Source organism: Salvelinus sp. IW2-2015, linkage group LG4p, assembly GCF_002910315.2.
Source record: "Salvelinus sp. IW2-2015 linkage group LG4p, ASM291031v2, whole genome shotgun sequence".
NCBI lineage: Eukaryota > Metazoa > Chordata > Actinopteri > Salmoniformes > Salmonidae > Salvelinus > Salvelinus sp. IW2-2015.
This window is the reverse complement of record NC_036841.1, coordinates 19637781-19650436: the sequence shown is the minus strand read 5'-3', so window position 1 is coordinate 19650436 and position 12656 is coordinate 19637781. Positions and strand designations below refer to the sequence as shown.

The 12656-nt window shown below is 41.1% G+C and overlaps 1 protein-coding gene across 2 annotated transcripts in view; it reads left to right on the top strand.

Moving 5' to 3' along the window:
- Positions 1-10380, top strand: part of LOC139024253 (gasdermin-E-like) — a 17722-nt gene extending 7342 nt beyond the window's left edge. The window contains exon 3 of one of the 2 annotated variants that reach the window (XM_070438869.1): positions 10190-10380. In XM_070438869.1, the coding sequence (XP_070294970.1) occupies positions 10190-10315 (126 nt within the window). In that variant the 3' untranslated portion in view covers positions 10316-10380. Of the gene's footprint in view, positions 1-7145; positions 8071-10189 lie in introns of those variants that run through there. The other variant, XM_070438866.1, reaches the window with a different exon arrangement.
- Positions 10381-12656: the final 2276 nt, after the last annotated feature.

Sequence of the window (12656 nt, the reverse complement as noted above, 5' to 3'; positions counted from 1 at the left end):
TAAATTATTATATATTTTTACTACTATTATGTGTCCCTAAGTTTTATGTAATTAGTGTTACTGCCTTAAACATCACTCATTACAAAGATATACAAGGACCTTGAGCATTCCTTCCGTGGCAAACTGTTATCAGGAGAGGGGTCAATATTAAAGAAGATTATTAGCTAATCACACCCTTAGTTTATGTCATCAATGTTATGATTCCAAAGATCATTTGGTTTAAATAAAAACATATCATTGGTGTAACTCAATATTAAATGAAGGGAAATTACACTCTGAGCAAAATTATTAATCAAATCTTTTAGTAAATTATTAAGTCAATTATTTTTAAAGGTTAAATGACCTTAGATTTGAGATCGGTGGCCTCCATTTAAGAAATTCCTAAATTACTTACAAAAAGTAATTGGTGAGACCTATACTTTGATGCAACACATCATTCCGGGCAGCCCCACCACTATCCAGTAGATGGCGCTGTTCTGCATGTAATTCTGGCTTTCATTCATGTTCACAACATTATATTAGTAAGCAAACACATTTGATTTGTAATTGCTTGAGCTAATAAAGCATACAGTACGTGTTCGCTTCCCTGTTGTATTGTTATTTTGGTAAATGTTGTTTGAGGAAAGGCAGCTCCCTAATGCAGCTGTTTCATTGTCACTCAGTGATCTGTTGTGGAGAGGCTAGCCAGGGGAAAGCCCTCATTGATCTACTCTGGTTGTGCGCAATTGGCTGCGCTTGATTGGCGCATTCACAATGGTTCAGATGGGTGAGTGAATGCATTGGGACAGTGCAACAGCACGTACTGGGATACTCAGTCAGCTGTAGCCCAACAGCATGTACTGGGAGAACTCAGTCAGATGTAGCCCAACAGCACGTACTGGAGACTCAGTCAGATGTAGCCCAACAGCACATTACTGGGAGACTCAGTCAGATGTAGCCCAACAGCATGTACTGGGAGACTCAGTCAGTGTAGCCCAACAGCACGTACTGGGAGACTCAGTCAGATGTAGCCAACAGCACGTACTGGGAGACTCAGTCAGTGTAGCCCAACAGCACGTACTGGGAGACTCAGTCAGCTGTAGCCCAACAGCACGTACTGGGAGACTCAGTCAGATGTAGCCCAAAAGCACGTTACTGGGAGACTCAGTCAGATGTAGCCCAAAAGCATGTACTGGGAGACTCAGTCAGATGTAGCCCCAACAGCACGTACTGGGAGACTCAGTCAGATGTAGCCCAACAGCACGTACTGGGAGACTCAGTCAGCTTGTAGCACACTTGGGTGCTGCTATAGAGATTCATTAGTAGTGCCCGCCCAAGAAGGCTTGATGTCATTTGCCACAGATAAATAGACATCTTATCTCCTGTAGCAATTTCATAGTTGTTTATCGTCTTCTAGCTAGCTAGCTGAAAAGTCATCATACATCATGTCAACAATCTCCTAGCAAATTATTTTTAAAACTTGTAGAGATAAAACATATTGGTGCTCATTAACCACTGACAAGACCTCAGTTAAAATAGAGCAAGTTATAAAATAATTAAAGCCTGAGTGGTTTGGATGGAATTTGCAGTGGCTAACAGCTGTTTTGAGGTAGCTAGCTAGCTACAACTGTTGTTGTTAATGATTGATGTCAGAATGTAATAACCCATGGAACTGTATCTATGCAATGGTTGAAGGGAGGGAGTAGCTTTTATAACGTTTGTTTCTTATTCATAACCTGAGCATCTTGTTAACAGACAGCCAGAGGCAACTGCACTCAGAATGGTGTTCTGCTGCGTCCCAAAACTCTAACAATGATTAGCAATATTGCAGACCGATGCTGATATTGATTCTGAAGTAAAATAGACTTTACTCTATAAAGTATGCTGGACAACCGTGTGTTTCCTTGCAATAGGAGCCAAAGATATGGGAAAGTACCTATACACGGTCATAACCCTTATGTTTATAACGTCTGTGTGTGTCTGGTAAGTATTTATGACGGTGCATTCAATGTGTAGTGTAGTAATGTATCGATGCATATTCACTTTTTCATTGAAGTTTTCTCCACCAATATTTTTTTTAATTGCCACTGGTTACCGTCATTGGTCAGTATGCTACTGGTTGTACAATGTTATCATAATGGTAAATATTTGTTTATTTAACATGGGAAGATACATACATACCCATACATTTACATAAACAAAAACCTAGAAAAATGAACTCCAGGTCATATACGACTAGAGGCTCAATCAAGCAGGTGTGAACTCACCAGGATCTGCAGGGCCTGTAAGACTGGAGGACTGCAACAGGATCCCAACACAGAGAGACCCTCATCTGTCATTCCTGAAGAAATAAATATGCACACATAAAACCACAGTAGTGAACCTAGTTTCCCAGGAACTGATCAAATATAAACTGGAGAATCCTGTGAAAACTGCTCTCTATCTCACCGTCCATGGCACTGACAATGAGGTGGACGGCACTGAGAAGTGGAGGATCTGATCTCGTCTCATCCTTCCCAACACATTGGTCTACAAGATCCAGTATGGCCTGGACTGTTTCCCTCTCAGACTCTTCCAGATCACCAGGTCAGAAGGTCACCATCACACATCTGATCCAGCTGTGACAAAGAGAGAGAGTGAGATAGAGAGAGAAGAGAGAGAGAAGAGAGAGGAGAGAGAGAGAGAGAGAGAGAGAAGAGAGAGAGAGAGAGAGAGAGAGAGAGAGAGAGAGAGAGAGAGAGAGAGAGAGAGAGAGACAATATGAAAGACAGAGAGAGAATGTTACAGATATTCTGGGTGAGATATTCATCCCTGCTATTAGGTGTGAGTGTGTGTGTCTACAATATGACAAGACAGAGAGAGAGAGAGACAGAGACAGAGACAGAGACAGAGACAGAGACAGAGACAGAGACAGAGACAGAGAACAGACAGACAAGACAGACAGGGAGAGAGAGAGAGACAGAGATAGAGAGAGAGAGACAGAATGGTAAAAAAGAGACAAGGCAAGAGGCCCTTTGCTCTTGGGGGTGGCAGGTAGCCTAGTGGTTAGAGCATTGGGCCAGTAACCGAAAGGTTGCTAGATTGAATCCCCGAGCTGACATGGTACACATCTGTTGTTCTGCTCCTGAACAAGGCAGTTAACCCACTGTTCCTAGGATGTCATTGTAAATAAGAATTGTTATTCACTGACTTATCTGGTAAAATAAAAAGGCCATCAAAATGAACATAAAATTTGACATACCAATTAGGATTTTGCTAAAAATACTTCAATCAGATATAAAACCTGTTGCCACTGTGTAGGTATGCGTAACTGGCTGTAAAGGAGTCAGGCGCAGGAGAGCAGAAGTTGGGTAGCCAAAGGAGTCTTTTGTTTCGGTGAACAAACCACACAGCACTAAGAACACTAAACACCAATATGGGTTGACATAACCCAGCGCAAACCAGTCTAGCGTGCACATACACCGAAACAACAAACAAATTCCACACACAGACATGGGGGGAACAGAGGGTTATATACACGTCTGATACTGAGGGATTGAAACCAGGTGTGTAGGAAAACAAGACAAGACAAATGGCAAAAATGAAAGGTGGATCGGCGATGGCTAGGAAGCCGGTGACGTCGACCGCCAAACGCCGCTCGAACAAGGAGAGGAACCGACTTCGGCGGAAGTCGTGACACACTGGTTATGGTTGTGAAGTCTGGGTCCGCTCACAAAATGGGACAAACACCAAATTGAGACTCTGCATGCAGAATTCTGCAAAAATATCCTCTGTGTACAAACATAAAACACCAAATAATGCATGCAGAGCAGAATTGGGCTGATACCCACTAATTATCAAATCTAGAAAAGAGCCATTAAATTCTACAACCACCTAAAAGTAAGCGATACCCAAACCTTCCATAACAAAGCCATCACCTACAGAGAGATGAACCTGGAGAAGAGTCCCCTAAGCAAGCTGGTCCTGGGGCTCTGTTCACAAACACAAACAGACCCCACAGAGCCCCAGGACAGCAACACAATTAGACACAACCAAATCATGAGAAAAGAAAAAGATAATTACTTGACACATTGGAAATAATTAACAAAAAACTGAGCAAACTAGAATGCTATTTGGCCCTAAACAGAGAGTACACAGTGGCAGAATACCTGACCACTGTGACTGACCCAAAATTAAAGAAAGCTTTGACTATGTACAGACTCAGTGAGCATAGTCTTGCTATTGAGAAAGGTGCCCATAGGCAGACCTGGATATCAAGAGAAGACAGGCTATGTGCACACTGCCCACAAAATGAGGTGGAAACTGAGCTGCACTTCCTAACCTCCTGCCCAATGTATGACCATATTAGAGACACATTTCCCTCAAATTTCACAACCCACAAAGAATTTGAAAAACAAACCCAATTTATAAACTCCCATATCTATTGGGTGAAATACCACAGTGTGCAATCACAGAAGCAAGAATTGTGACCTGTTGCCACAAGAAAAGGGTCAACCAGTGAAGAACAAACACCATTGTAAATAGAACCCATATTTATTTTATTTATTTTTGCTTTTGGTACTTTAACTATGTGCACATCGTTGCAACACATTTGAAATGTCTTTATTCTTTTGAAACTTTTGTGTGTAATGTTTACTGTTTTTATTGTTTATTTCACTTTGTTTATTATCTATTTCACTTGCTTTGGCAATGTAAACATTACAGTACTAGTCAAAGGTTAAGACATACCTACTCATTCAAGGTTTTTCTTCATTTTTTTATTTTCTACTATTGTAGAATTAAAAGAAGTAAAGACATCAAAACGATGAAATTACACATATGGAATCACTTAGTAACCAAAAAAGTGTTAAACAAATCAAAATATATTTAGATTCTTTCAAAATAGCCACCCTTTGCCTTGATGACAGCTTTGTCACACTCTTATAGACTTGTTTACGTTGCTGCTGTGCATTTTGTGCTAACCTTACTTTGCTACCTGACAACTTTACGTTTTTTACTTTTTAATTACGTTTAATATTTTTTGTTTTTTTCCTCGCTCAACTTTTTGTCTTTCAACTTTTTCACTCCGACCGCTTTATCTGGACGTGGTTCGTCAGGACCTCAACAGCCGAAGCTAAGTAGTAACATTAACATGATGCCTTCTAATTGCAGTTGCTGTACTCATAATATACAGCAGAACGATCGACTTACGGCGAGGATAGCTGTGCTGCAAGCCCAGCTTCAGACGCAATCGTTAGCAAGGGTAATTTCAGTGTAGGAAGGAGAAGAAACAGCGTCTGTGCCACCAGTAAGTACAGATAGTAACGTTAGTATAAATCCCCCCGCCAGTCCCCGCAGCCGGACAACTTTCTCATGGCTTCTGGAGGGAAATGCTGTAGAATGCTCAACCGGTGTCGCTCATTCAGCCGACAGAAACTTTCAACGGTTTTCCCCATTAAGCAGCGGGTCGGAGTCTGAGGCCGAGCCTTCTCTTGTCTCTACTCCTCCCGTTACGGGGTCTGAGACGCCGAAGCCTCCCACCATTAGCTCTGACAAATTGAAAACCCTAGTTCATTGGCGACTCCATTACCCGCAGTATTAGACTTAAAACGAAGAATCCAGCAATCATACACTGTTTACCAGGGAGCAGGGCTACCGAAGTTAAGGCTAATCTGAAGATGCGCTGGCTAAGTTAAAACCTTCCTGAGAATATAGGGCTAAAACTGAGTGTAGAGAGTATAGGGATATTGTTATTCACGTTGGCACCAATGATGTTAGGATGAAACAGTCAGAGGTCACCAAGCGCAACATAGCTTCAGCGTGTAAAATCAGCTAGAGAAGATGTGTCGCATCGAGTAATTGTCTCTGGCCCCCTCCCAGTTAGGGGGAGTGATGAGCTTCTACAGAGAGTCTCACAACTTCAATTGCTGGTTGAAAAACTGTTTACTGCCCCTCCCAAAAGATAGAATTTTGTAGATAATTGTCCCTCTTTCTGGGACTCACCCAAAACAGGACCAAAGCCTGGCCTGTTGAGGAGTGACGGACTCCATCCTAGCTGGAGGGGTGCTCTCATCTTATCTAGGAACATAGACAGGGATCTTAACTCCTCTAGCTCCACAATGAAATAGGTGGCAGGCCAGGGCAGCAGGCTGTTAGCCAACCTGCCAGCTTTGTGGAGTCTGCCACTAGCACAGTCAGTGTAGTCAAGCTCAGCTATCCCCATTGAGACCGTGTCTGTGCCTCAACCTAGGTTTGGGCAAAATTAAACATGGCGGTGTTCGCCTCAGCAATCTCACTGGAATAAAGACCTCCATTCCTGCCATAATTGAAAAGAGATACCTCACATCTCAAAATGGGGCTACTCAATGTTAGATCCCTCACTTCCAAGCAGTTATAGTCAATGAACTAATCACTGATCATAATCTTGATGTGATGGCCTGACTGAAACAGGGCTTAAGCCTGATGAATTTACTGTGTTAAATGAGGGGCTCTCCTTTCCTGGTTACACTAGTGACCATATCCCCCGTGCATCCGCAAAGGCGGAGGTGTTGCTAACATTTATGATAGCAAATAAAAATAAAAATAAAATTTAAAATGACGTTTTCGTCTTTTGAGCTTCTAGTCATGAAATCTATGCAGCCTACTCAATCACTTTTTATAGCTACTGTTTACAGGCCTCCTGGCCGAATACAGCGTTCCTCACTGAGTTCCCTAAATTCCTATTGGACCTTTGTAGTCATGGCAGATAATTATTCAAATTTTATGGTGACTAATGGCCTTCTTTGCTTTATTGATCTAAATACAGTGTATTCATTTAGTTTAGCTTGTAGATATATATATATATATATATATCTTTGTAATGAGTGATGTTCAAGGGGTAACAACGTATTATATTTGTTTTTGTTGATCTATAAAATATATTAAAAACTTTTGTTTAATTTTTTTATAACATTCAAGATAATAGATCCCAAAAACATGTCACTAAGATAAAGTTTTGCAGTATAAAGGACTTGACTTCCATTGTGTTTCACATTGATAAACAGTTCAATATCAATTCAAACATGTATAATCTCTCATTATTTGTCTTTTTAAAGTGTTTGTCATTGTTGCCAAGTCGAGGGATGCAAATGCCACCTTAATTCAAGAATAAAGCATATCAATGTATTCCTGTGCTGCTTGTCCTCCAGGTGCAGCACGTGGCAGCAGGGAGTGGAGAGACCGTCTATCTGAGAGATGCAGGTCTGGCTGTTCTGACTGAGGAGGAGGTGTTTGGGAGGACAGAGAGTCTCTTTGGTCACTCTACAGTTACACTAAAGAGAGAGGAGGACACACTGAGGACAGAGATGCAGGACCAGCCTGGATACCTTCCTCTAGTCATGAGTATCACTGTGAAAGGCCTGGCCTCTTTAGTGTAAGGAGGGAGGGAGAGGGAGAGGGAGAGGGAGAGGGATGTGACCTGTTGCCACAATAAAAGGGCAACAAGTGAAGAACAAACACCATTGTAAATACAACTCATATTTATGTTTATTTATTTTCCCTTTTGTACTTTAACTATTTGCAGATCGTTACATCACTGTATATAGACATTGTTAGCAGTTGATGTTATTCTTCAATAACACAGAGCTCAAAGCAAATCAGGGGGGGAAATATATGTATTCAAAGAGAACAAATCATAGTTGTTATGCTGGAAAGTAGATGGAAGATGGTTTTCTTCCCTGTCCTCAATGTTGAATTGAAAGAGAGAGAATATGGTCCTCTGTTGTGCAGATGGTAGAGCATGGCACTGGAAAGACACCAAAAGACAACAAAAAATACTATTTACACACTGTTCACATATACACATTCATATTTTTATAGACAGTATGTCACATTCCTGACCTTATTTCCCTTGTTTTGTATTTATTTAGTTTGGTCAGGGCGTGAGTTGGGGTGGGTTGTCTATGTGTGTTTTCTATGTTGGGTTTTTGTGTTCGGCCTGGTATGGTTCTCAATCAGAGGCAGCTGTCAATCGTTGTCCCTGATTGAGAATCATACTTAGGCAGCCGGGGTTTCACGTTTGGTTTGTGGGTGTTTGTTCCTGTGTCAGTGTTTCGCCACACGGGACTGTTACGGTATGTTCGTTTGTTATTTTTGTATTGTTTTCGTGTTTATTAAATATCATGGAAACTTACCACTCTGCACATTGGTCCTCCGATCCTTCTCGCCTCTCCTCGTCCGATGAGGAGGACGAAATAGACTGCCATTACACAGTACAGTTAAATTAGATACATTCTCTCAAGTTTAAATAATTTGCTAGAAGATTGTTGACATGATGTATGATGACTTTTCAGGCTAGCTAGCTAGAAGACGATAAACAACTATGAATTTGCTACAGGAGATAAGACATCTATTTATCTGTGGCAAATTACATCAAGCCTTCTTGGGCAGCACTACTAATGAATCTCTATAGCAGCACCCAAGTGGCCTACAGCTGACTGAGTTCCCAGTACGTGCTGTTGCCTAAGCTGACTGAGTCTCCCAGTACGTGCTGTTGGGCCTACATCTGACTGAGTCTCCAGTACGTGCTGTTGGGCTACATCTGACTGAGTCTCCCAGTACGTGCTGTTGGCTACATTGACTGAGTCTCCCAGTACGTGCTGTTGGGCTACACTGACTGAGTCCTCCAGTACGTGCTGTTGGGCTACATCTGACTGGTCTCCCAGTACGTGCTGTTGGGCTACATCTGACTGAGTCTCCCAGTACTTGCTGTGCTACATTGACTGAGCTAGCATACTGCTGTTGGTACATCTGACTGAGTCTCCCAGTACGTGCTGTTGGCTACATCTGACTGAGTCTCCCAGTACTGCTGTTGGGCTACATCTACTGAGTTCCCAGTACATGCTGTTGGGCTACATCTGACTGAGTCTCCCAGTACGTGCTGTTGGGCTACATCTGACTGAGTTCCCAGTACGTGCTGTTGGGCTACATCTGACTGAGTCTCCCAGTACATGCTGTTGGGCTACAGCTGAACTGAGTATCAGTACGTGCTGTTGCACTGTCCAATGCATTCACTCACCCATCTGAACCATTGGTAATGCGCCAATCAAGCGCAGCCAATTGCGCACAACCAGAGTAGATCAATGAGGGCTTTCCCCTGGCTAGCCTTTCCACAACAGATCACTGAGTGACAATGAAACAGCTGCATTAGGGAGCTGCCTTTCCTCAAACAACATTTACCAAAATAAATACAACAGGGAAGCGAACACGTACTGTATGCTTTATTAGCTCAAGCAATTACAATCAAATGTGTTTGCTTACTGATATAATGTTGTGACATGAATGAAAGCCAGAATTACATGCAGAACAGCGCATCTACTGGATAGTGGTGGGGCTGCCCGGAATGATGTGTTGCATCAAAGTATAGGTCTCACCAATTACTTTTTGTAAGTAATTTAGGAATTTCTTAAATGGAGGCCACCGATCTCAAATCTAAGGTCATTTAACCTTTAAAATAATTGACTTAATAATTTACTAAAAAGATTTGATTAATAATTTTGCTCAGAGTGTAATTTCCCTTCATTTAATATTGAGTTACACAATGATATGTTTTTTAAACACACAAATTATCTTTGGAATCATAACATTGATGACTACTAAAGGTGTGTGATTAGCTAATAATCTTCTTTAATATTGACCCCTCTCCTGATAACAGTTTGCCACAGGAAGGAATGCTCAAGGTCCTTGTATATCTTTGTAATGAGTGATGTTTAAGGCAGTAACACTAATTACATAAAACTTAGGGACACATAATAGTAGTAAAAATATATATATTTTGAATGGCCTTCTTTGCTTTATTGATCTATATACAGTGTATTCATTATTTTGTTTACTTTGTAGATATATATATCTTTGTAATGAGTGATGTTCAAGGGTAACAACATATTTATTTTGTTTTTATTGATCTATAAAATCTATTAAAAACTTTTGTTAATTTTTATAACATTCAAGATAATAGATCCCAAAAACATGTCACTAAGATAAGTTTTGCAGTATAAAGGACTTGACTTCCATTGTTTTCACATTGATCTAAATCAGTTCAAATATCAATATCAATTCAATGTATAATCTCTCATTATTTGTAATTGTAAAGTGTTTGTCATTGTTGCCAAGTCAAGGGATGCAAATGCCACCTTAATTCAAGAATGACCCAGAAAAGAAGCATATATGTATTCCTGTGCTGCTTGTCCTCCAGGTGCAGCATGTGGCAGCAGGGAGTGGGGAGACCCTCTCTCTGAGAGATGCAGGTCTGGCTGTTCTGACTGAGGAGGAGGTGTTTGGAGGACAGAGAGTCTCTTTGGTCACTCTAAAGTTACGCTGAAGAGAGAAGAGAACACACTGAGGACAGAGATGCAGGACCAGCCTGGATACCTTCCTCTAGTCATGAGTATCTGTGAAAGGCCTGGCCTCTTTAGTGTAAGGAGGGAGGAGAGGGAGAGGGAGAGGGAGAGGGAGAGGGAGAGGGGAGGAGAGGGAAGGGAGAGAGATGTGACCTGTTGCCACAAGAAAAGGGCAACAAGTGAAGAACAAACACCATTGTAAATACAACTCATATTTATGTTTATTTATTTTCCCTTTTGTACTTTAACTATTTGCAGATCGTTACATCACTGTATATAGAAATTGTTAGCAGTTGATGTTATTCTTCAATAACACAGAGCTCAAAGCAAATCAGGGGGAAATATATGTATTCAAAGAGAACAATCATAGTTGTTATGCTGGAAAGTAGATGAAGATGGTTATTCTTCCCTGTCCTCATGTTGAATTGAGAGGAGAGAATATGGTCCTCTGTTGTGCAGCTGGTAGAGCATGGCACGGGTAGTGGGTTTGATCCCCAGGACTACCCATACGTAACAGGTATGCACGCATGACTGTCAGTTGCTTTGAATAAAGTGTCTGCTAAATGGCATATATTATGAAACTTGTAAATCTAGTTTGAACTGATACACTCAGTATTTCATTCCAGTATTTGACTCCTGCACTAGTTGAGCTGAAAAACTAGTGAACAACAGTGTATGTATCCTTGTAACGCTTTCAGTAAAGTTCAACAAACAATATCAGACGTCCCGACCTCCATTCTTCTAATCATTAGATAATACAACATGAAGTGGGACATTACAGGGGGGGGGGGCCTGACGCGTAGAGATCTTTTTATGTCTCTATTTTGGTTGGTCAGGGCGTGAGTTTGGGTGGGCATTCTATGTCTGGTGTTCTATGTTGTCCTTGTTTTGTATTTCTGTGTGTTTTGGCCTGGTATGGTTCTCAATCAGGGCAGCTGTCTATCGTTGTCTCTGATTGAGAATCATACTTAGGTAGCCTGTTCCCACTGTGTTGGTGTTTTGTTCTAGTATTCGTATTCATTAAAAGGAATTATGAATACTCACCAGCTGCTGCACCTTGGTCTTCTCCTTCTCCTCCGACGACAATCGTTACAGGTGGTTAGTTTATTAGGACCCATTAGATACTGCACATGCAGCAGCTACTCTTCCTGGCGTCCACATGAAACATACAAACACATGACAAATTACAGAACGGTTATAGACAGAACAACATAAGATATTACATTAAAATAATGTTATACACTGAGTGTACAAAACATTAAGAAACCTGTTTCTCTCGTGACATAGACTGACCAGGTGAATCCAGGTGAATGATCCCTATTGATCCACTTGTTAAATCCACTTCAGTCAGTGTAGATGAAGGGAGGAGACGGTTAAAGAACGTTTTCAAGCCTTGAGACAATTAAGACATGGATTGTGTATGTGTGACATTCAGAGGGTGAATGGGCAAGACAGAAGATTTAAGTGCATTTGAACGGGGTATGGTGGTGGGTGTCAGGCGCACCGGTTTTGGTCAACAACTACAACACTGCTGGTTTTTCACGCTCAACAGTTGTGTATCAGAATTTCCACCACCCAAAGAACATCCAGCCAACTTGACACAGCTGTTTGAAACATTGGAGTCAACATGGGCCAACATTCCTGTTGAACACTTTGGACACTTGTAGAGTCCATGACCCAACGAATTGAGGCTGTTCTGAGGGGTACAACTCAATATTAGGAAGGTGTTTCAAATGTTTGGTATACTCAGTGTATATTGGAAGACACCAAAAGACAACAAAAATACTATTTACACACTGTTCACATATACACATTCCTATTTTTATAGACTGTACAGTTAAATTAGATACATTTTTGGGGTGAGAGGGTCCTACATGTTTTGCATTGTCAAGTGACCCGTATGGCAACAACAGAAACAGAATCCTGTTCAAAATACTGTTCACCAGAATCATGTCCCAAAAACAAGTATGTTATTATTCTATACACATTTGAAATTGTAATCTTTCTCACATTACTGTGCTCCAGGTTCAAAAATTATTATTAAACAAAGAGGAAGTCCAGCACCCTGGTAATCTTGATGTCTAGAATACCAGGGTGATAAGATGTTGTTCTTTTTAATAATGATTCTTTACTCAGAGATAACATCCCCAATATGTGGAGTCAGTATGATGGTCCTGTGATGTCTGATTCACAGTGATTGAACAACACAGACATGTTGTCATCAGAAACCCTGTGCTGTGTGTGTTATTACTGCAAGGCTCTGGATTTGTTCAAACTGAAACTAAAACTTGACCTTGAGAACTGTTATTGCACTTTGGAACT